At 32.5% G+C, this 25,323-nt stretch overlaps 2 protein-coding genes across 2 annotated transcripts in view; both read right to left on the minus strand.

Annotated features, from left to right (window-relative positions):
- Positions 1-25,323, minus strand: part of LOC133191967 (microsomal glutathione S-transferase 1-like) — a 190,902-nt gene that overhangs the window by 69,918 nt on the left and 95,661 nt on the right. The window lies entirely within an intron of this gene.
- Positions 12,029-25,242, minus strand: LOC133191955 (uncharacterized). The gene is made up of 14 exons (XM_061327735.1): positions 23,139-25,242; positions 22,729-22,867; positions 19,877-19,968; positions 18,748-18,912; positions 17,448-17,594; positions 16,706-16,858; positions 16,421-16,504; positions 15,432-15,577; positions 15,174-15,288; positions 14,972-15,061; positions 14,704-14,865; positions 13,996-14,109; positions 13,597-13,695; positions 12,029-13,472 (listed from the first exon to the last, which is right to left on the minus strand). The coding sequence occupies exons 1-14, from the start codon at positions 25,170-25,172 to the stop codon at positions 13,350-13,352; spliced, it is 3,663 nt and encodes a 1,220-aa protein (XP_061183719.1). The 5' UTR covers positions 25,173-25,242; the 3' UTR covers positions 12,029-13,349.

A 25,323-nucleotide genomic window follows, 5' to 3' on the forward strand; every position in this document is an offset into this window, starting at 1 on the left:
CCACCCTTATAATTTTATGGCTTCAAAGTAGAAAAAAGTCCATTTATTTTCACTAAATAGAGCCTAAATTTATTAATAATCACAAAAAAATATATAGGTTGCCATATTTGTAAGATGTCAGACATAAATAAACAGAGGTATATGTAAGCATAAAAAAATCATACATTTTTAGTAAACAGTATTATTTCAACTATGTAAAAAGTTGTTCAAATACATAATTCTGATACTGAAAGTTCCAAAATAATTGTTACTTTATAAATTTTCATGAAATGTGAATATCAGGCATGCCCCCCCCCCCCCAATAATTTTGACGATATATAGAATACTATAGAAAAGATAGCTACTTATGCTTGTGCCCCCTCAGTAATAACCTTTTTTTTTTTTTTTTTTTTGCTTGTCAAGGAATTTTGGTAGTTGATAGTGCCCCCCCCCCCAACTGAAAATGTATGGTTGTGCCCCCTCAAAGTGAATTTGCTTCCTACGGGCCTGTCAGGGAAGAAACCATTTGACATTAGAAATACAATAAAGAAAATGTCTGAATGAAGATACATGAGGAGTTATTGCCCTTAGTACCATTTTTAAATGTTAAATGATTGATTGAATATAGAAATTATTATTTTAATTTAAAATTCTTTCACTAAACAATATTTTTTATTACACCAATTGAAAAGCATTCTTCGAAAAAAAAATTATTTCTATTGGGTATGAATTTAAATCAATAACAGATTTTTCAAAAACCTATGACATCACAGGAGGATGGTAATACCTTAAGGTAAAATATCCCTCTGCTCCAAATTTCACAATTTTTTTTTTAATTCACAACATTTATTTTCATCATCAACAAAAGCATTAGATTCAAATGGAAAATAGTTTGAAGTATGAAGCGTTGCTTAATTTTTCAGAAATGAATATTATGTCGAATCATGATAAGAAGAAAATTTGATATGGTGAATAGAAAGATCAATAATTTTTATCTCACCATAAAATTAAAAATATGAGGTATATATGAAAATAATATTTACTATCATACATGTACCTATCTAATACACATTAGAAAACATAATGAAGCGTTGCATTTTAAATCAGAATATCACATTGTTTTCTGTGCTTGTAAAATAAAAATGCATCCATCTACAAGAGTTATCTTTCCATCTACAGGAGATGTCGTTCTTCCAATTATTATTATTATTACAATTTTTTTTTTTTTTTTTTTTTTTTTTTTTTTTGGTGAAAAAATATTAATTAACGAGGTTCGCTCCTGAGCTTTTGAGCAAATTTTTATCTTAATCTATATTTCAAAAATTCTGCATAATGTTTTAATTCTTACAATAAATTTTGATTCTACAATGCCAATTTAACTATATTCAGTTAAAACTCCATGATTAAAGTCCATACTAAAAGCATTAAGTGAGGAACTATATTTTGTGGCGGAAGGTTTTTTTTAGAAGAAAATGATCATTTTTTCTCTTTCGAAGTATTTAAAGTATGCTAAGTTTGGATTCCTATTTTTACATGCAGTCTGCACACATAGTTATTTTGTACAGTGGACTGTTTTATATTGGTCCTAAATTATCTATTAAATAAACTGTCATGAATTTTATCATCATATATGATAAATATAGCAAATATATTGTGAACATGAAGAAAAAAATAGCCCTAATTTAAGCTTAAAATTAGCACTGTTTTAGTAATATCTAAAAATTAACATCACAGACCCCCACATTTTATTTTCTTTCCTGAATATATATGATACCTTTAACCATTCTTCTTAAATTCAGTAAAATGTCATTACTTTCAAATGATTTTTTTTCTTGTTAAATTTTTAATGAAAAATGAAAATGTTTGAGTGCAAAAAGGTCAAATAATTGAACATGCGGAGTAATTTGAAAAATTCTTCGTTGTCACAAATTTTAATGTGTCTATTTAAGATGAAATAAGACAGTCACTGTTTTTGTCCCCATTATTTATTTGAACAAAAATTATTGGAGTAGAAACTTTAAAAATTGATTTATGTGTAAGACGTATTTACAGTGCAAAAAGGTCAAACTAAATGCTCTGTAGCGCCAAAAGAAGCGCATTGACCCCCATTTTTTGTTTTGATTTTTAATAAAGCTATGTGCATAAGTTCTAAAAATATACTTGATAAAAAATTCTCATTACTTTTGATGGCAGGATCCAACCTCCTTAATTGATTAAAATAATTATATGTTAAAAGATAGAAATATCTCAATTTTAACAGTTTAAAGGAACTGAGTATAAATGTTTTAGGTAAACTATTGTAAGTAATTAATAAAAATATTGGCGATAGGAAATAGAAATCAATATTTGTAACATAGTGCGGATTTGAATGAGTTGACTATATAAAGGTCCTCATTATTAAACTCTGGTAAGAGAATTCATTGGATTTCTTGGAATAATTTCCTTTGATAGTTATCTTTCTTATCACAGGGATATTACACCTTAAGAAGTTGACTTGTTGTATATTAGCCAACGATCTTGTTATTTTAGATTGTAACATTTCTTATGTAGTCTTGTCATTTCTTAGAGAGACTCCGCTGCGTGTATTAGGCCAGTTGCTTATAAGACCATCTTTGTCTCCAGTGTCCCTATTAGTGATTAAGATAATTTCTGGTTAGATTTTAATAAATGTAATTGTTAGGTAATCTCATCTATATTTAAATAGGTTCTCGCTGCCTCTGTGATGCGTCTTGCTCATTAGTCTCTATCTTTGCCTGGAACCATGGCAATATTCATCAAAACAGGTCTATTTCTTTTTTAAGAGAATAAAAATTAATAAAGGTGCGGGTCCAAGATGAAAGTGGCATTCACATGTATTTTATCGTACAAGCAATGTTGGCATGCCGAAGGATAATTTTTTTGCTGGCAATCGCGCTGCACAGCAGAACTTTTTTGATGAAGTTTTTTTTTTTATGTGTCTCAGGGGACATTGCACCTATTTGTTTGCAAATGGGTCCTTAAACTTTTCACTTTTTTATTTGCTTGTAAATATGTTTTACCAGATTTAATTCTTTTTTTCAAATTAAAAATATGTGTTGCATGTCCTGACTGTTCAAAAAACACTCTTCAATGGCATTCCTGAGCAATTCCGTTATCTTGAACTATTTAACTCAGTATATATCTTCACAACTTCTATAAAGCTGACTTCATTTAAAAATGCTTTAAAAAATCTTGTGGCACAAATTGAGAATTTTTGTATTTGAGACAAATATCTAGTTGTTCTCTGTTTGATTTAATAGAAGTTACATCATGGGTGAACTAAAAAAAAATGACCACCAAACTGAATTTTTTGGAAAAATTCAACTATTTCTAACATATTTTTCACTTATATCATCATACTGCACATGCATTCTAGTTTAAAATCCTGAAGTGGCAATAGAATAGACAATTGGATTAAAAAGTTTCAGAATTTTTATTAGTAAAATTTCTTTTGGGAAAAAAAATATCATTACACCTTAAAAGACTTTTTTAAATACATAATCACAAGAAATTAAAGTTTTTTATGCTTCAAAATGGTAAAAGGGGTATACATGATTAAACCTAGACCATGACTGAGTATCTTCTCTTGTATGTGCGATAAAAAATTGGCTTTTTGATTGTTATTTTACATTATTTTTTTCATTTCTGGTTTGAAAAGTGTCAATATGAAAAAAATATGAAGCAATAAAATTCCACTAATTTCACTTTTTTGTCCGTTCAGGCATATTCTTTAAATCTAAGCCAAAAAAGAATTTTTATATACGAGTTCTCTTACAAAAAATACTAGATTTTGAAGTGACCCTATGTTACATTATTGTGTTGCACTCCTGACATCTGATATGTATTTTATTTAACATTGTTTTAAAAATTATAACACCCAATAACCCATTCTTACTTTGTAAATTAATTTGTTGTTTTGATATTTTTTATCATTTACGGCAGGTTTTTCATATATAAAAGATCTTAACACATGATTATTTGCAAAACCGTAATATATATAAATTGTATATAAAACTATATGTGAAATGATGAAAACTATTCCCTGAATTGACTAGAAAATTTCTGTAATTTTTTGATAGACATAGTGTTTTGAACATCAAATAGTATCAAACTTTTTTTTTGACTCATTTTTTAGTAAAGATAGTTGAAAAGCATTGGCAATTATAAAGCAGTTTTGTTGTACTCCTGACTGCAGTAAAATTTAAAATTAAAACCGTAGAACACAAAAATTCATAGAGTGTTGGCAACATTAAGTGGTAACGAAATTGTGCAATATTTATAGTCCAATACTTCATAATTAAAACAGATGAAAGTATTTGAAATTCGCATTTTATCTGGAATTATTCCCTATTCATGCCAAAAAACTAGCTTAAATGTATATTTAGAAGATAAAATATATTTCATAGCATATTTTCCTTTAGAGGACAAACACAGTAACCCACCAGAAAAATTCTACTCATCATTTTTTCTTTATTTTTATTCTTATTGGATGATTTATAATTGTAACATATTTGTTGCACTCCTGACCAAAAGCATTTGGACCTCTAAAGTAGAATTGTGAAGTGAAAATTACGTAAGAACTTGTTCTGTTGTTTCAGTGAAGTTGAGGAGGAATTACTTGAATTTTAATTTATGACAATTTTTTTAATGTGTTTATTTTTAACATTCATTAAAAAAATCACAAAAAAGATAAAAACGCATCTGAATTGATAAAATTTAAAAAGGAAGGATTTTAATAATAAAACTATCAATAATTTAGTATTAAATTATACAAAAAGATCATTATTAATTAATTAGTACGTCTAAGCATGAACAGAAGTGTTTTAGTCACACAACTTGAATCTTTAAAAACATGTGTTGCACTCCTGACCATAGAAATATAGATCTGAAGCACAGACAGATCCGGTAATTGATAAGTCTATTTGGTAAAAATGTTCTTTGTTTCTTTCTTTTCCAAAATAAAAATCAGAAAATCATATAATGATAACAGTTTTTTCATGTTTGGGTGCAAAACACCAAATGTTGCACTCCTGACATTATTGGGTATGCACATATACTTGACTCTAATTAATGCTGCTTGTGATTTATATAACATTTTTAAGTTTTAAAATGTATATCAGTTATTGTTTTACACTTCGAAAATTCTTTTTTGTCTTAATTTTCTTTCAGAATTTTACAATTGATGTTTTTTTTCGCAACACTACATTTTTTCTGTTGCACTCCTGACGTGGTATAACATTTTTTAAACATCAGCCATGACCACAACTTGATTAAACAAAAGTTACTACAGCGCACATTTAAAGCTCAATACTTTGAATATTATCAGGAAAGTCTTTATTTTCAACATAAAGCATTATTATTTATTTCACAGATATCCAAAAAATATTGAAATTTCAAAATGTCACAAAAAGGTGTTGCACTCCTGACAATTTTAGCATCATTTTTGGGGCATAACTTTTTTGTTAATTGAGATATCAACGAGATATTTGACAGGTATTTAGACACTATCTAAAGACATATGCTGAGACATAGAAATTTATTTTCATTGCCTGTATTTTTATTGTGGGTTGATAAATATGTGTTTGGTCATTTTTTAATTCACCCTCATCAGTTATGGTAAGGAATTTGATACTTTTTAAATCTTTAGTAACATTTAAATGTGCTTCTTTTGAATATCCTCTAGTGCATCTCTCTCTCTATCTCTCTCTCTCTCTCTCTCTCTCTCTCTCTCTCTCTCTTGGCAACCAATCCCTTTATAGTAGAGTTGTTCTCTGTATTATAACAAACTCTCGAAAATTCGGAGAAATTAATCGCCTGCTTCCCGTGCTGGATTTGTCTGTTTAACTAGATACAACATTTAGGTATATCGACGACGTTTTATCAATCAAAAATAGCTTTTTCCATTCATATGTCGACACGATATATCCCAGTGAACTTGAAATAAAAGATACCACAGAGTCTGACACATCTGTTTCATATTTGGATATTTTACTAGAAAAAGACTTTAATGGTAACCTAACAACTAAGCTTTATGATAAACGTGAGGACTTTAACTTTTCAACCGTCAACTTCTCTTACTTATGCAGAAGTATACCATTATCACCTGCATACGGGGTTTATAACTCTCAGTTGATTGGATACGCAAGAGCAAGCTCTACGCATGAACAGTTTCTTAAAGGAGGTAAGTTATTGACAAACATGTTGATGAAACAACACTATCAACAGTCTCGTTAAAAGTCATCATTTCGCAAGTTTTGTGGTCGATACAATGTCCTTGTAAGCAATACAACCTATCAATAAGTCAAATGCTGACTGACGTTTTTTATACTTATTGTTAGGCCATTATTTACACACTGAATTGTCGATGGATTTTTCCGTTATTTCTCGATTATGACAAGGAGCAGGTGTGACCCATTGGCAGTGGATGCTCACTCCTCCATGGCAACTGATCCCTCCTCTGATGTTTCAGAGGTCCGTGTTTGATCTGCTCCTGGTTTGTATTGTTTAAATGGACTTTTGAACTTAAATACTGTTCGTTATCTCCATATATTTCATACATGTGTCTTGAACATGCAAATATTTCATGGAAAAGGTCTCTTATTGATTTACTTGTCTTCTGAGAGCTTTTTACTGAGAAATTCTCCAACATCCTTCATTTCTTTTGGAAGTCCAGACGATCTTTGTTCTGCTTCTCTGTGACTCTTACTGTTGATGTGTTCTTGAACGCATTGTGTTGCTTTTTTTCCAGTTGTGGAAAACCGTCGATAAAAAGGGGTTTTTTTTCTTGTTTTGATTTGATAAGCTTGCCATCCTTATAAGGTGTGAGGAAGTGATTTTTTTGAAGCGCCAAATCTGATTAACTTTTATCGAAGGAACTTGAGGGAAACAAATAATGAAGCTCTTTGGAAAGCTATAGAAAAGTCTGAAACTGATTGTCTTTGCTAACCCTACATTTTGAACATTTGAAGTTGCTTTGACTCATTCAGTTGTAAATATCCAGAAATTAACACACCTATCAAAAAGAAAACATTTGAAAATTTAAATATGTCTTTTTATTTCTTCTTAAAAGGTGGAGGCATAGTAACAGTGGCTTTTTTGTTCTTACATTTGAAGTGAATATTCCTTATAGGATCAATTTGGACGTTATTTGAATCTTTGAAGGAGACGGAACGAATTGGTTCTCACAGGAAGAGGAAAGAATTATCATTTAATGGTTTATCACCATGTGATAATTAATGCAAGTTATCTCCCGCTTTCAACTGTTGTTCATGCCCTGGCATACCCTTCAAACTAGACAGTGATTCCTAAGCAAAAGAAAATTATACTCATCCCTTTCAGTAAAGACTCACTGTATAGCCTTCGTCCTTCTATGTGCAAAATTTTACTGCTCATACATCGTTAATAATATTTAGGGATATCTTATGGAACAATACTAACAAAGGTAAAAAAAAAAGTAGGAAAAATCCAAGATACGAACTTAAGGCGAATTCGCTAATAGCTAATGATCTATTTTCTACGATACACATATGATTAACCCCCATCCCATTAAAAAAAGAGAGACAAACATTGATGACCAAGGTAATAGTTTATCCACGGTAATTTTATAGACTTTAATCCATGTATTATTTACATTATACTCTTATATGACGTCTGTAGATAATGTATAATGATGAGGGGATTGAAATACGCCTGGAATCATCCAATCAAATTATTGTATATTGACCCAATCAGCATCGACATCTCAGCCAATCAAATGAATAAATACACCCTTTTTTTGTGCAAGTCAATGCTGGAGTTAAGTGGCTTGGTCTAGGTTAGATCTGGGATCTTTTCTTAATGTCTTAGTGAGTAGCTACAAATCATAGTGTCTAGGTGAAATACTAAATAGCTGTCTAGGTGAATAGCTACATATAGCTGTCTTAGTGAATAGCTACAAATCATAGTCTCTAGTTGTATAACTACAAATCATGGTATATAATCATATATATATATATATATATATATATATATATATATATATATATATATATATATATATATATATGCCAGGTGAACAGCTCCACATACAAGTCATAATGTCTAGGTGAATGCTACAAATATCTGTCAAGTGAACAGCTCCACATGTAAGTCATAGTATCTAGGTGAAATGCTACGTCAAATATCTGTTTGGTGAATATATAACCAGTTAGATTTTGGTTATAAAGTTATAAAAGTAATTCCTGGACTATATCCGTTGTTTAGCGTAAACGGGGAAGAAGGAAAGTTGGCGGGTAAAAAGTAGCGGCGCTGTGGGGCCGTAATACAATGCAAACGAGAAAGGTGCCGTATTCCTTATGGTCTTCCAATATAAAGTCCAAGAACTGGTAAAATTAAGTTTCCGAATTTATTATAGACGATGGTAAATAACAATCAACATAAATTTCAATAATAGCTTACAAGTCTTAACCGAGTTGGATGTGGCCGGTAGAGCATCGGGCCTCCAAACTGAAGAAGGTATAATGGACATAGCTTTTTGTAAGATAGAGAGTAAACAATAATTGAATTATGACACTAGCTGAGTTAATTGATAGACAGGTGTGTTTCTTTGATGGAATGGACATAAAAGACATTGCTAAATAATTATATAAACAAAGTTATTGATATTAGACTAACAGGTCCTGAGGCATTTACACCTAACGAGTATCAATTCTTTTGACACGTCACTTAAAGTCAATTGGAATGTCTTAATCCTGTTTCAAAGAGAATGAGATTCAATCAACTAAATAATATACACACAATGATAATAGATAGAGAATTTAACAGATAAATGTCCAAATTTAGTAAAATATGTTTAAAGAGTTATTTATTTCAAAAACGTTAATTTTGCTCGGTGATAATATCCTTCGGCCTCCGGGAAAACACGTCCTCGTGTTTTAGAAAGGAACACCCTCAATAAAATGGTGAGCACTGTTGGCACTGACAATGTCCGTGGAAGTTGTTGTACGCGGGGTAAGGGTTGGGTCCGTTTTGTCTCTCGTAATCAATAATGTCCTCTAACCTTTCGATTTCCTGATCTTGGTCGTCGATTTGATTCCGGAGGTTTTTGATTTCTTGAATTTGAGAGTCGATTGTGAAACGTAGGGAATTGATCTCTTGAATTTGACCCTCAACTTGGAAGCGAAGACTACTGATGTCGGCGTCTTGCTCCTCTGACCGAAACTGTTGTCTTCTCATGGTTTGATCTGCAGTGTATAGCTGTGTTGACAACTGTAAAATTTCCTCCGTTTGCTTCTGATTCTGTGCAGAAAGCTCTGATACACGGTCTGAAGTCATTTTATTGTTTTTATTTGCATTGTTTAGTTTTATCTTAAGATCGATTATTTCCTGCTTTAATTCCGGATTAGCTTTCTGTAGGTTTTGGATATTTGTTTCTAATTGCGAGACTTTTGCGGAACTTTCTTGTTGAACGGAGATGAGTTGTTCCTAATCAAAGTTTTGCTCGGTGGTTTGCACTTTCTGAAGCAGTTCCTTGATTCTGATTGTTGAGTTTTTAAGTTGTTCTTTTGTTCTTGAAATTTGACATCGAAGGGTAGAAGTAATGTCCACACATCTATGGAAGGCAGTTTGTCTGAGGTTGTAGAATGGTAATTCTCTCAAACATTGTTTTCTGTCCAGAAAATGACGAATTCTATTTGCGTCACGCAGTTTACTTGAATTTGACTTTTTAGGGGGAAATTGACAGGTTTTGGCATAGTGTCCATACTTTCCACAGTTATAACACACTGACGGAGATGGATGCTTAAAGGTGCAACTATATCGCGGCTGAATGGAATTTGTTGAAGTCCACGTTGGTCGAAAGTAGATGTCCATCGTGAGGTTTGTTGATGTTTGGGGAAATTAAACTCATGGGTAGAACACGTCGCTGGCGTAGTGAAAGGTACAACACAGAGGGGAACGTCCCGATTCTATCACCAATTATAACCAGTTAGATTTTGGTTATAAAAGTAATTCCTGGACTATATCCGTTGTTTAGCGTAAACGGGGAAGAAGGAATGTTGGCGGGTAAAAAGTAGCGGCGCTGTGGGGCCGTAATACAATGCAAACGAGAAAGGTGCCGTATTCCTTATGGTCTTCCAATATAAAGTCCAAGAACTGGTAAAATTAAGTTTCCGAATTTATTATAGACGATGGTGAATAACAATCAACATAAATTTCAAATAATAGCTTACAAGTCTTAACCGAGTTGGATGTGGCCGGTAGAGCATCGGGCCTCCAAACTGAAGAAGGTATAATGGACATAGCTTTTTGTAAGATAGAGAGTAAACAATAATTGAATTATGACACTAGCTGAGTTAATTGATAGACAGGTGTGTTTCTTTGATGGAATGGACATAAAAGACATTGCTAAATAATTATATAAACAAAGTTATTGATATTAGACTAACAGGTCCTGAGGCATTTACACCTAACGAGTATCAATTCTTTTGACACGTCACTTAAAGTCAATTGGAATGTCTTAATCCTGTTTCAAAGAGAATGAGATTCAATCAACTAAATAATATACACACAATGATAATAGATAGAGAATTTAACAGATAAATGTCCAAATTTAGTAAAATATGTTTAAAGAGTTATTTATTTCAAAAACGTTAATTTTGCTCGGTGATAAATAGCTACAAGTCATAAAGTGTATAGGTAAATAGCTACAAATATCAGTCTTATTGAATAGCTACAAATCATAGTGTATAGGTAATTTTTATCATTACATGTATGGGCTGTGACTGGAAAGAACTTACAGATTTTGTAGACCACTCCGTCTGCAGTTTCAGGAGTTGGTTTATAGTCAAACTTATTTGGGTGATTTTCTGGTTCTTTATTGTTTTGTTTCTTTTAAAATTAATATCCAGATAGGACCTAGGAAAAGTATTTCTATTTTGGGTTTGCCTACTCAGTTGCCTACTCCGTGTTTTTCTATCAGCGCCATTGTTTTCAGATCAATTTACCTGTTCTTAGAAAGAAAAACTAAAAGAACGCAACTTATAATGAATCATTTCACATAAAAATGTGCAATAAAATATCAACAAAACATTTTATTAATTTTAACATAGCCCAAGCTTGCATTCTAGCGTGAAAACCTAAAAAAATAAACAGGAAATGTGTGTTGGTTGTGATGTCTAAGAGACGAAAATAGCCCTTTTTTAATCAGTTTGTTATCTGTCATTCTTTATACAGTATACAAGTTCACGGGCTCATATTTTGGTAGATTTTCGAAAATTTGATTGTTATTACCTCAGCATCAATCGACTCAGATACTCCATGTATGCAGATACTCCATAACTGATAACTGTCAGACACCTATCATGTTGACAATTTGAATTTACTAAGTGGAGGTAAATACAAAATAGTTTTCTGTGAATTTCGCATTTACCCCCACCTAGTAAATTTAAAATTTACTACATGAAATACTTTACACGAAATATGTATACTTTTTTTGTAAAAGTACAAAGACGAGCTGTGATATTACACGCCTTACATTTTTTGAAAAATGAAATATCTCCCCAACTTTAAAGTCACGAATGCGGTGGGTCTTTTCTCGACTCTTCACGAAAACTCAATAACAGAAAATTAAACTGTGGCAGGCCTGTAGAAGGCGGAGGGGGGATGCAGGGGGCTGCCCCCTCCCCCACTTTTTTCTGAGTAAAGTATTTTGCTATAGTAAATTTACCCTCAAATATATAGATGATGGTTGCCCCCCCCCCCCCAACAACAACGTTTTGTGGCTGAAAGGTCTAGCACTTTTTTTTCCTTTTTTTATTATTTTATTTTATTTTTATTATATTTTGCTTTTCAGATTATTATGGGAAGTTGCCCCCCCCCTTTCCAATTTTTTGAACATTTTTTTTTTGTTTTTGCTTGTCAGATTGTTTTGGGAAGAGGTCCCCCCCCCCACTTTTGAAACCTTGCTACGAGCCTGTGTCTTTATTAAACAATATTGTATATATTCTATTAAAATTTGTTTCCCTGTTACAAATAAAATGGAAATATATGCGAATAGTGTTTCAGATTTTTATTAAATTCTCATTCAATGAGCCAAGATTCTTTTTATGTACATGTGCGCATTTCGACAATAAAATATAACACCATGTTTGATCTACTGGCTTTGGAAAACTGTCCTGTTTGCATTCTGATTATCACTCAGTAATTTAAAAATGATGAAAACCAACATGGTTACATGAACAAAATTGAAAGCAATGCAAGAACAAGTCAAGGCAGCAAATTCTCTTCTTTGGATGATGTTATTGGTACACACAGTAGAGGGAAAAACATGAATAAATTCATCAAATGCATGCATTCACGACATAACAGCCTCCTAATGTATGTGTCTAACAATAATTAGTAAGAAGCTTATCAAAGTAGATAATTAGTATGTCAATTGAAGAATTAAAATATTTTTCCCAGTTTTTGAGTTCCAGCTCTTATGTATAACAATTCAAAGAAAAAGTCACAAGACAAATTGAGTGATTAGTAAGATTTTTCAAATGCTGAAAAGTTTTTTAATCATGAAAATTACTGTTAATGAACAAAACATGGTGTTTATAAAAATCGTCATGGACACAAATGATTTCCTTGTGTTTTGCTATATTTTCAATGTATCACTTGTACATAACGATATTAATACCAAAAGCACCAAAATAACAAAATATCTTTACAAAAACAAAATATCACAGTCGTCATCTCATGGACCATTGAGAACATTGAGTCCACAATCAACAAATATATACCATACAACTTGTTCAACTTGTGCGAAAATGCAAGTAGATTTCATTTGACCAAAGAGAATAATGACATGTAATATACATGATACAAGATGCTAATTCATGTACATGCTATAGTTGTCAAGTTGTTGATATATTAGCACATGTTTAACAAGTGATTGTCTAAGCAAATCAATATCACAGGGCAAATGGCACTTTGGAATACACAACCACGGATGTCAATTAACGCCTAGTTATCGGCAGAGTAATTAACCGTTATTAACCGCCAGACATCTCTCCTAACTAAGTTATTTCAGGGGTAATGTGGAACAGGTGATGCTCTGAATTGCAGGTATTCAAGTGACGTCTGTTGCGGTTGCTGCGAACCTGTTGTAAAGCTCTGCAGAATGTTGCAGTACTATTTTTTTCTGTTAGCTTCATATTTAATCAGAAAAAAAGCTGCAATGATCATCTATTTCAATGAGCATTTTCTGATTGCAGCAAATAGAGCTATCGTTACTCTTTGTTGGCCCCTGCAACATGGGACTTTCTTTCTGCACAAAGCAAAATAAGAGGCAGCAATTGCTCAGTTCTGAATTTGCTCTGGTATAATCTTTTTCATACTAGATGTTTAATCATAATATTAGGCAAGGCGTTTCTTCTCTTTCTCCATGATCCCAAGTCAAGCGTCTGCTGTTTTACATTCTGCAGCCATAGTTTGAAAAGATTTGAGTCTTCACACTGTAAAAAGAAGAATTAACGCTTATCATATTTCTTCCAGGCTATTTGATATTTTTCTTGCTTCTATGGAAAAGTCATCAATAACTGATATACAATAATCAATGAAAAATAATTATTTACGTACCTTAAATAAGCAAGACTCTTTGTTGAGCTCCATAACTTCAAAAACATCTTCCAAGTCTTTGTCAACATTGATGACACAGCGATTCAGTAAAAATGGTTCCTGAAAAAATAGTAGTCAAAGTCTATGTAAAAATAAATCCAAGATATGACAATTCTTTTTTATAAAATCAAAATGCATCTTCTCATCTCAAATTTTACAAAGATTATTACAGTCCAATTCCATTGTTACATTGCTTTTCTTTTCCACTTTTTTTTATTCTAGAATCTTAAAAATTAATATATTCTCTCAAAACATAACAACGTGTAATTTCCATGAATTTCTCTCCTGTAATTATTTTCAACAAGTATGAAGGCATGTGAAGATAAGAACTAATTCGTGTTCAAAATTATGTCCACTTACTCGAAAAGTTTGAAATTTTCCATTTTTCTCCTTGATCAGAACTATGGCTGCTTGAATCACCTGGCTTCTCCTTGGAAACAACAGACATTCCTCTTCCGCATGAAGAAGTTCTCCCTGCAAAACAAATAGAATATATTGTAAGTCTCCATATTTGCAATTGTTTATCTTAGTCTTTCAATGCTGCATGCATAATTATTATGTCTATTATCTTTTTGTGAATGATAAAGTTAGAAATTTGAAAAACAGAATTTAGAAAATGAATTAAAATGCTAATTAATGGAACTATTTTGCATAATTGATAAAGCATACAAAAGATAGAAAGGATTAATTTTTTTTTCAACAACTAAGTTTGTTATTAATTTTTCTAAATAATTGAATTGTTTCTAACTTTTTTTTTTTTTTTTTGCCAATTAGAAAATGTCCAGACAAAATTCTCAAAGGGTTTCCGATGAAAAAATAGTAGCTTTTTGAGTGTAATCGTATTAGTAGATAAAGATATTGAAGAAAATTAAATTTTAAAAAAAGCTTAAAAATTCCAAGAACTTATTTAAAAGCTAAATATGTAAAATTTACCATGTCCTCCTCATTTTCCTATTATAAAACATTGGATCTATTTTTTAAATATTCAAGATGTTGCTGAAATATTGTTGTTAACAAACAAGAACCTACAATTTATTACAAATAACAGAACATTACACTGTTATATACCTGTCCAAGTGTCAACAGCACAGCGTGAACGGAAGTAAATTTGATGTTGCGCAGGCGCTTTGTTGCCCAATTCTGATCATTTAATAATGGCGCCACCTGCATCTGACTAGTCAATATGTCACAGATGTCATGTTTGTGCCATCCTAATACTTCCATGGCAACCTAATAAAATAAATCTTTTTTTTAAATAAAGCAGATTTTTTTTCTTTGGTCAGCAGCACCTTCATCTTTATTTCAATCATCGTTTTGATCAAAACACTAGACTTACCCTCGTTACTTCTATTTTCTCTGTCACTGTGTATTTCTTGTCCGCAGATTTCCTCTTCGCTAATCTAACTTGACTGGCTGTTCGTGTTCTCTGCAAAATCAATAAAAATAAACTTCAATAACTATACACAAAATGTCACCAAGTCCGCAGAAGGAAAAAAAGAAAATTAAACCTTTTTAATATAGAATACATGAAATCATACCGAGTTGATATGTTCTAAGATTTTCTCAATTTTATTTTTGGCACTAAGTATTGCTTCTTTGTCAGAATGATTTGGAGATGTTGCCCGGTATAAGCGTTCCAACAATAATGGATACCTGCAAAAAATCATAACAATGTTATTTCAAAGTTGGATCATCCTTTAAAAAAACATTCAGAAAATATTTTAAACCTAGTTATTTAATATACTTGAAAAATTTTGTGAGGCATCAAAGTGTAAAATTCCCAAAAATGAACTTACTTCATAATTCTTTGCACAGGGACCATCAAGAAAGACTTTAAATGCATTCTCCTCAGAATTGGCTGTTCATCTTGGCAAACCTTTAGAAAAATTCTCAGAATATCCTTTTCTCTTTCAAGTTGTTCCAGCAAAATCGTTGCCTGGCTCTGAAAATTACAGCAGAAATTCTTTTTAATTAACTCCACATTTTATAAATAAAATCGTTAGAACCCAATTTGGATAAATATATCATTCGTAAGTAAAGGTATATATATGCTTCATTAAAATTACTGCACCTGTCCATCATTAATACCCGTAAAGGTAACTAATCAATTAATATGAGATATTATTTCTTATTTGATGTCCCAGTATTTTCTGGTTAACCATTATGATACCGACGTTTTTACATGATTACAGTATTATGCCCTTCTCGTATGAGACAAACTGAGATATCATCTTGGTCCTCGCAATAATACGACATATTGATACATCGCTTCGTGATCTCTCTGACGCACTCATATCACCCCTCACACATCAATAAATGAAATACCCTCACATATGTTCTATAATCTCTCTCAAGCTCGGAATCAATTGTTTTAGTCTGACATGTCTTAATGAAATTCGACTTGGCTATTCACTAAACTGTTAGCATGGTCTTATCAGTAAAGCGCAGTGACGTCAGCACTGCCTGTCGGAAGTGGAGGGACATCTCACTCTAAGGCAACAATTCTGCACTTTTTAATCAAACTTTTGTCCATGGCCAATTGACCTTTTGGACAGTCGGAAATATTTCTGTGATAACATCTTTTGGGCGTTAATATGACGGCGTAATTAAGCCCATGGTCTACATCGTGTGATAATAAATCTCAAAAGTCGGACATAATTGATCGACCTACTGTCTAATAAGATTCGAATTGGAATGCAAGATGACAGATTGTTTCAAGTACCATAAAAAAACCCCGACACATCCGGAAGCAGTGGGAAAAATCTAATCATTATGAAATCAATACCTGGTTCACACAGTAGTGCTCGAATGTGTAGATGAGGTTGGTTGATTTCAGGAATAGGTCGCCGATGACAACTTTTGTAAGGAGCTGTAACAAGCAAAAGCCAAGAGCTAATGAGAAACACAAAAGCTGCTTTTCTCACACGTTACAATAAACAAAAACTAATTTAATTCTGAAACCTGATAGGTAGCTCTATATCTCATTACCAGTTATTATTACATTTTCTTATGAAATGTCACACATTCAGAGAACACAGTAAATGACTGGTACAGTACAAATCGGCTTTACCTCGTCGCCTGCTTCTAGGGCGGCCTCTACAGCTTGCTGAAGACGATCCGTAAATTGTTTGTTGACCTCAATTAGATCTTCCAAGTTTTGAAAGATGTCTTCTAGTTGTTCAGACGTCAACAAACCGTTGTTTTTCATAGGCTTGTAAAACTCCTGTAAATTGATTGCTGATTAATGTATAGAAGCACACTGCATCGCAAGTAAACAGAATTGACAGTCATCATTCGACCTTGACTTTGAACAAATGGCCTCAAAATATATGTGTGCAGTGCACACTGAAATTAATTCATGTTTGTGTACTGATTTAAAGTGTGTTCATGATTAATGAAACAATTTTAACCTTGACCTTTTACAGACTGACCTTAAACCTAATGATATCGCGTATATTTCAACTAAAAATAGTTAGAAACCAACGATCACAAATAGATTCTAAATTAATAAGAGAATAATTTGAATAGGGTAGACCATTTAATATTCTTTAGCACATAATGGCCTTCTTATATTCCTTTTAGGTATGCTCTTGCAATAGGACAAAACTTAGAAATAAATGGCACATTGCTTTCTACGTTTTTCAAAACTAGTTAACTATAAAAGTTACAAGATCTCAGGTAAATAGCGTTACAGTTTATCCCCCAAATTCATCACAGAGCTTTAAAGATTATTTTTAAAGAAGAATAAATTGTTTTACAACGTACTATTTAAATTCTCTTTAAAAAATGTAAAGAAACTCAGTTATACGTACCTCCTTTAAAATTTTCAGGTCTCTTCCATAATTTATTTCAGTGTCTCGTATCTCCAAAATGGTTTCTTTGCGTTCTTTTTCGTGCTTTTCTTGATTATATTCTGAGTCTCCAAAACTCTTTTCGTCCACATCAGTGCACGTTTGTCCCTGTAAAATTATTTAATAAATGTGTTTAATAGTTCTTTGAAAATCGTTTAAATGTGTGCACATTGAAATTTTTGCAAATAAAGAAAAACGCAGTTGGTTAAATTCATTTATAAGCATTTTTAAAAAAATTATTATTATATAGAATACTGATCTGTGAAACAATTACGCAGGTGAAACATTCCTCTTATTAAAAAAAGTCCTTCATTCATTTTTTTTCTTGTAATATTATATGAGCTTTTTAAAACTCAACATATGAAGATAATGATCCAGCAGGAGAACAACGTACCACGTCAAAAAAACTTAGCACCATTTTTGTATAAAGAAATCCTATGCACAGAGAGCACAAAATAAAGCAAGCCCTCTGCGTGAGTAGTGTTTACTCCTATAGTGTAATGGACATTGTTTAGCAAGACATCGTAGTCATGTCATGTTATAGCGAGAGATTGTAATCAATATGCATTTTTCTAGCTTTTTGATTGGCTGACGCTTGTCCAATCTGATAATATTACCGCGGTGAGTGTTTGTCTACCTCAGATGAAGAAAAGTGTTTTATTCAGTTTACATTCCATTCTTGGAAGCGAGTTCACTTTTATCCGGATTTTAATTATCTGCAAAACACTCTTTATACAAGTATTTGTGGCATTTTCACGCATCGTTTGTTATGCAAATGAAAGCTCCTTTTGGAAATTATTTTAATTTAAACATCACATGCAGCTTTTAACTACTTCCTTATTCTATTGCCCTATTTCAAATCAAAGTTTCAATTATCTGTTTATCTTATTCATCAAATCTCAAAAATATAAATTTGCACTATCCGCGCCCAGTATCCAAATTTATCTTTAACACTTTTCTTTTGATGTCTTGTTCGCTTGACCGTTTCAACTAAAAAACATTTTTGTATCAGCGACGATTACGACAATTCTTACAGCCATAAGAATTGTAATTATGGCTTTACATGTAACAGTGATATGGCATTCCATATAAACTCAGATACATATACATAAACTCAGAAAGATTACCAGTCTCTTTAATTCTTCGGTTTCAAATATTATCCAATGAACATTCGTTTATTTGTTTAAGAATTAACAAACGGCTGCACAGACCTAGAAATTCTGAAAGGTCAAAGAAAGAAAAGTTATCAAAATGTGCCAACCTCCGAGCCCCCGAACAAGCTTGTCTGACTGAAGATACTGCTGGAGGGACTCGGTGGGGCATCTGGAATACTGTCTGGACCGATGACGCCGCTGTCCGTGCTGACGTCACTAATGTTACTCAGTCTGTGGTTGATGTTTCGAAACTGATCGGCTCCAAACAGATTCTAAGAACAGGAACAATGATATTTATAACTTACTTACAAACTTAATAAACATGTATTGACTTCATCTATTATTCATCTTCTCAATCTGGATAAAAGGTAAAATACTGATGATTTGATGTAATAAACAGTTGTTGAAGTAGATATATAATTATGCTCCAAGAACATACGGCACAAAGGCATGTTTTTTGTAATATATATATTGTATATTATAATATATAAATATTGCATGTAGTTGAGTGTAACATTGAAAATTTTCACCCCAAGAAAACCATTGTCAACCGAGGCGCAGCCGAGGTTGACAATGGTTTTCGAGGGGTGAAAATTTTCAATGTTACACTCAACTACATGCAATATTTATTATATTATACTGAATGTTTTATATAAATACATATAACAGTGAACCTTGCGCGCATAAATTCTGCGCAGTCGCTATTTTTTGGAATAACACCCGTCGCCAAGCAATGTTAACTGTTGCTACGCTGGTGGGCGTGGCTTCATTATTCAGCGGGTAATAGTGTTTTTTAACAAATGTTTCTCGACGAATCAGATTCAATTCATTTACATGAAAGTATAATATCAATATATATTATAACTGATTTTTACACAATGTTACACAATGTTACCAGTTTTAGAAAATACCAAGGAAAAACAGATGCTGTTTCGTAATACATACAATGTAATCAAATGTCAATCTTTATTAAATATTACTGTTAAGATCGATATGCGAATGCTCATTTTCTTAAGAATTGATCAGATTATGTTTTATCTATAAACTGTGTATTCCGCAATAGGACTCTGTGGGATTTATTTTGTATAGTGTTTTTTTTTTCTGTCGGCCTAATTTCATTCTTCTTGTTGTTTTCATATGTACTAAGTTTCATAGGTGGTTTCTGATCTTTTTTAAGGTTTGGGTGTTTGACCTATAAATTAGTATACATTTTTAATAGCAGTAAAATGTATGTACCCTTTCTTCTTCAACATCCTCTAATGACAAATCGTCTCTGTCGTCAGGGCAATCCTCTTCCTTCGATGACAAGAAGTTATTCCTCAAAGCATCTAAAAGAGAACAAGAATTTTTCGAATAGACATTTCAAAGAACGTTCATACATATATGTACTGCTTTTCTGCTGGGGCTGATTGCTGACTGAACCCCTCACAAAAAAATTGAAATTGCTTTTTTGTGTACTACATGTATGTATATATATATATATATATATATATATATATATATATATATATATATATATATATATATATATATATATATATATATATATATATATATATATATATATGCTATGCGAGTGCGTTTTTTTTTTTTGGTTGTAATTTTTGCTGTTATTTAGTATACTGAATTGATTTTTCTAGTGCGAGTCAAAAACTTATTTATTTTTCTTTGATTTTTTAAAATTTATTATTTTTATTTTTATTTTATTGTATTAAGTTAATTTTTTTTAATATTAAACTGACTTCAGAGTTTTTCTAGTCTTACCCCATTTTTAGAGTTAGTCATTTAAGTTATATACATGCATACTGCAAGTTTACCATTGTTGATTACTAAATGATCAGAGAATTTCAATACAATTATCATGCAACGTCGTACTGATAATAAAATGAAACTTTATGAATTAGTAACAACACCAGTTTAAGGAATGGCTTGGGAACTAGTTTACACGATTAGTGCAAGAGAACTGAGACCAAAAAGATAACATTTTGTCAAATTGTGTAAACAAAGAAACCTCCCACTTGTCGACCTTGTCAAGAAATGGTTGCCTTATAACAAAGCAGCGTTTCGTGCTTATATAATTTGTTTGTCCATAAAACTGTAATTTCGGTACCAAAATTTTGGTTTGAGAAAAATTGACAAAACAGTAGTTCATGGCTATAGAGAGGGAAATTACAAAATTATTACGAGTAACTCGGCAAAATGTTATCTGTCAAATGGTCGCGTTAAACATTTAGCTCACGAAATATTTCTATCTGACAAGGGATTCATTTAATGTCGGAGAAGACTTTCAACATGTAATATTTCCGGGAAAAATTAAATCAGACAAATTATTTCACTGCTTAATTTTGTCTGTTATGGTCCCTTATTATTGATATGAATTAAATGACAAACCCTCCAGACGTAAACAAATTGTAAATTGCTTTAAGGGCAAGGGCACGATTGCTTAAAATAAATTCCATCAATTGGAATCATGTGTTGCGTTGGTAGTTTCTACAATACTCTCCTGCTTTGGATATTGTGTTTCCAGGGTTAGAAACTCCCTAAAATTACAACTTGCAAATAATTGCGAGTACCAAGAAAGTGAACTCGCAATTTTATAAGACTACTCGCAATTTTCATGTTAAATTAAATTTATATAAATTAAATGCATGTAACTTAAGGAAAAAGTAACTACTGTACAATACACAAAATACAACTACAGTGTGACTTTTATTTAAATTACTGATTTAAATCAAAAGCATTGTGTTCTGTCATATTATATAATTTTGCAACAGTTTCAATGCAAAAAAATCAACTCGCAAGTTTTTGCGAGTTACCTAATTTTTAACTCGCAATTTGGGAATTCTAGCTCGCGTTTTGCGAGTTGTATATAGTGAATTTCGAACCCTGCAGTTTCTTGTATGATTGTAAAACTCAAAACCTTTAAAATCATGCATTTGCACCTCCCCCCCCCCCACCCCTCCGCTCCTTTGGGGATATAAAAATAGCGAACAATTTAGCAGAAGCAGTACATGCACTCAAAAACACCATGTTTTTGTAATGTATGTTTGATTTATGTTTTGCTATACTCCTACGAATGTAATGTAATGTGGTAATTCCATAATTTTCCCTAGTATAACTGAGGAAAATGACCTGTATTAGTCCTTATGAGATGTTATTAAGTAGGGAAATACCTAGAACTTAATTAATATAATTCTACAATTTGCAGATAGTTAAGCCCCACACCGATACATTTTTCCTATAGACAATGCTAGCACGTGTATAGGAATGTTTCTCATTATATCGTGAAATATCTTAATTAAATAACCCATTCCTTGGATGCAGGGTTATTCTTTCCAAGTAAGCAAAGGAAAATACAGCATCGCTGTAAAAAAAAAACTAACACTAACATTAAATCTTATCATCATAAAGTAAATTTGAGAATTAATACAAAAAAGGTGTATTCTTTATTTTACTTTCAAGCTGAATTTATGCTGAAATTGTTTATATGGTAGCATCCCTTTTTTGAGTTCCTTAGTATTTTTATGCTGTGATTCACCAATGATAAATAACATGCATGCTTAAAGAACAATTGATAGAAATTAAGTATATATGGACATATTTTAATTAAAGTTAGCAGTTTCCTCTTCTTTTTATTTTCTAAACTTAATTGTTACAGATAGGTTTCCTCATCTTTTAATGTTTTATTGTTTTAATGTTTTGGGACAGTCGACTGTATGTTGACTGGAATAGAGTCTTTGAATGGATCACTCAAGTTTTGGGTCAATTTTGTAGGAATCAACTTCTTATATTTAGAACAGCTCTTTATCTCTCAACTGAGATGTTGATGACTTACTTAAGTTTGAGGTCAACTTTGTAGTGACCACCTTCTTACTTATTTGGAATAGCCTGTTATCTCTCAAGTGAGTTGTTGATCATTTACTTAAGTATGGGGTCAACTTTGTAGGGGTCACATACTAACATTTGGAATAGCTTGTTATCTCTCAACTGAGTTGTTGATCACTTAAGCTTTGGGTCAACTTCTTAGAGATCATCCATTTATATTTAGAATAACTTGTTATCTCTCAACTGAGTTGTTGTTCACTTACTTAAGTTTTGGGTCAACTTGTTATCTGCTAAGTGGATGGAGCCATTGAAGGGATCACTTTTATAAGGTCGTTGTTTTCTTTCTCGTCTTTTTCTTTGAGAATCTGTGGTAACGTCAGATGTCGACCGAGAAATCAATAACTGTTAAAGAAGTAGATAGTTAAGGCAGTGAAAAGTAAGGAAAAAGAGATGATTGTGTAATCAAAATGAACTTTCAAGTAAAGATATTTTAAATTAAATATGGATATTTACAGGAAACGAATTTATGAGCCTGACTTCCTATTTTATTAACAGTCAGTTTTCATTGTTTTATGTAGGTTACTGTGTTCAATAGAAGAAGAGAATATATTTATGTCAAATCTCATGCATATATTGATATTGCTGATGAAAATATTTATGTATGGAAGTTTACCTTCGAATCTATTTGAATCGACCTAGTCTCCTGAATGTGTATCTTTTCGTGTTCACCAGTGTATAAGTCAATCTCTGAACCAGGGTTAGAGCTGTCTGTAGATGGGAAACTGAAGGAGACTAGATCGCTGGGACTATTTGGGAATGAGAATGTCCCCGGGGAGAAGGGACTGAAGTTGTTGACACTGAACACTTCACAACTGACGGACCTGTTAAGTGGCAGGTGTACAGGAGGAGGCTTCTTCTCAATTTTCTTGACACTAGTATTTGTCGCATTGTCAACAGACTGAGATGCACAGAGCTTAGGCCACGTCCTAACGGTCGAAAGACCTGTGTTTACGGTAAAATTGATTTCTTCTGTTTTGTTTTTACGTTGCTTGGTTGGCAGTTTGCGTTTTCGTGTTGCTCGAAGAATTCTTCGACCAGGAACACCGTCACTTCTTTCTTGTTGGGAATTCCTGTTAGATGTCTCGTTACCTTCAGGACAAACAGATGTTTTCGAGTTCATTGCACTCTCAGTTTTAGAAAGCAAATCATCTTTTGAACTGGATATTTTCTTTCTAATACAACAACCACAATGGTTCTCTGTTCTACAGTTACTCTGGGAGTCTTTTGCGTGATCATCATCCTCCTCTGTGTCCGTAGCCTGCGCTTGTAATTCCACATCCGTTGAAAATATGTTTAAAGTAGCATACACAGTATTTCCATCTGTAGATAGTTCAAGGGGGTCAACATCTTCAGTAAAAGACTTCGAAGAGTTTGATCTAAAATCTTTCTGTTTTGTTTTCATACTTTTAGAACGTCTTGGCGAACATATTGAAACTTCGGGAGATCTTGCACAAAAGGATTCACTAGATTTTAATCTTTCCTTCCTGGTGACTAATTTCGACAAATGATTGTCGTCAATTCTTTGGTTTCCGTCGGTCTTCTCATTAGATTCATGGACATCAAAACCTTGCTGACTAGATACATGCGCAATATTTGATAATGTTAAATTTTCTATATTTGGCAATTTTCTGTGAACTCTTTCTTGTGGTTCCTGTTTTATCTTTTGGAAACCCTGTTCTGTCCTCACATCTTCTGCTTCTACTTTTGCAGTTTCAACACTTTTATTCATTACTTGGGATTCTTTGGAGACAACCTGCGATTGTTCTTCATTACCCTTGAAGGTTTCACCAGAAGACAGGTTTCTTTGCGTAGTTTCAGGTTCTTTTGGAACCGGTTCCTTTGGCAACCGTCGAGAGGAAGTCACTGTAGGAAAACACTTGATGTCCAGGTTCTTTATAAACGAATGAGGAATGTTTTCTTTATTTCGTAATACGTCTTTCACAAATTCTTGTCCCTTTTTCAGTTTTTCTTTTCTGGAGCGTTTGAATTCTTCGAAACTTGGCATCATGAACTTTGAACGTCTCGATTTATTTCGAACATTTGTCTTTTCCTCGTTTATTTTCAAGGCTTGCTGAAGATCATTAAAATTGGGATCACTGGTTCCTGTAAGCGAAAGTGATCTTTTTGCCCTAATAGCCGCAGGATTTTGGGAATGTAAAGAACATAAACCGTCTACGTCTTCTCCAGTAACATCGTTTTCTTTATTGTCTTCTTTTCCCAATTTTGAAGAACTATTCATATCTTCAGCTGAATGTAATTCCTCCTCAAGATCAATTTTGGAAAGGTCAAGGTTAGAAAACGCTTTCTTTAAAGTTCCTCTGCTCCGTCCTTGTCTTTGAGCCAATTTTTCGAGTAAATTCCCATGTCTACTGAGATATTTTTTAAACAATTCATTGTTTAACATCAGTTCCACACGAGGAGATACGGTAACCTTCGTTAGATCACCCTTAACGGGAGAATCAACCGATGCATTATCACATTCTTGCATCGGACGATGTTTTCCTGCTGGCGGTTTTCCAAGAACTCTTGGAGGGTCTCGAATATCTCGATCTGAATCCCCCACTTCACTCATTGTCTCCGAATTCTGCTCTAGATGACCTTGGGACGTTTGTGAACTGACCATAGCGAGGCTACAGTCTTTTATCATGCAAAGCCTGGTGAAGTTAGTCTTTTATTATCTCCCGTTATGGCCATTTCCTGGAAAACAAAATACGATTTGATCACATATTGAAACTCATTGATTTCTTTCTACATTATACAAAAGCTTCAACAACAATTACAAGATTTCCCGTATCTTT

This window comes from Saccostrea echinata, unplaced genomic scaffold, assembly GCF_033153115.1.
Source record: "Saccostrea echinata isolate AGI-Se365-2 ecotype Australia unplaced genomic scaffold, CSIRO_AGI_Sech_v1 ptg000025l, whole genome shotgun sequence".
Lineage (NCBI taxonomy): Eukaryota > Metazoa > Mollusca > Bivalvia > Ostreida > Ostreidae > Saccostrea > Saccostrea echinata.

What these genes read in the sequence shown, in the direction of transcription:
- LOC133191955 (XM_061327735.1), bottom strand. Translation starts at nt 25,172, where the DNA reads ATGATAAAAGACTGTAGCCTCGCTATGGTCAGTTCACAAACGTCCCAA. An exon ending in CGATTCAAATAGATTCGAAG is followed by an intron (nt 22,868 to 23,138) that starts GTAAACTTCCAT and finishes CTTCTTTAACAG; the next exon opens with TTATTGATTTCTCGGTCGAC. An exon ending in ACCTGAAAATTTTAAAGGAG is followed by an intron (nt 16,859 to 17,447) that starts GTACGTATAACT and finishes ATCAATTTACAG; the next exon opens with GAGTTTTACAAGCCTATGAA.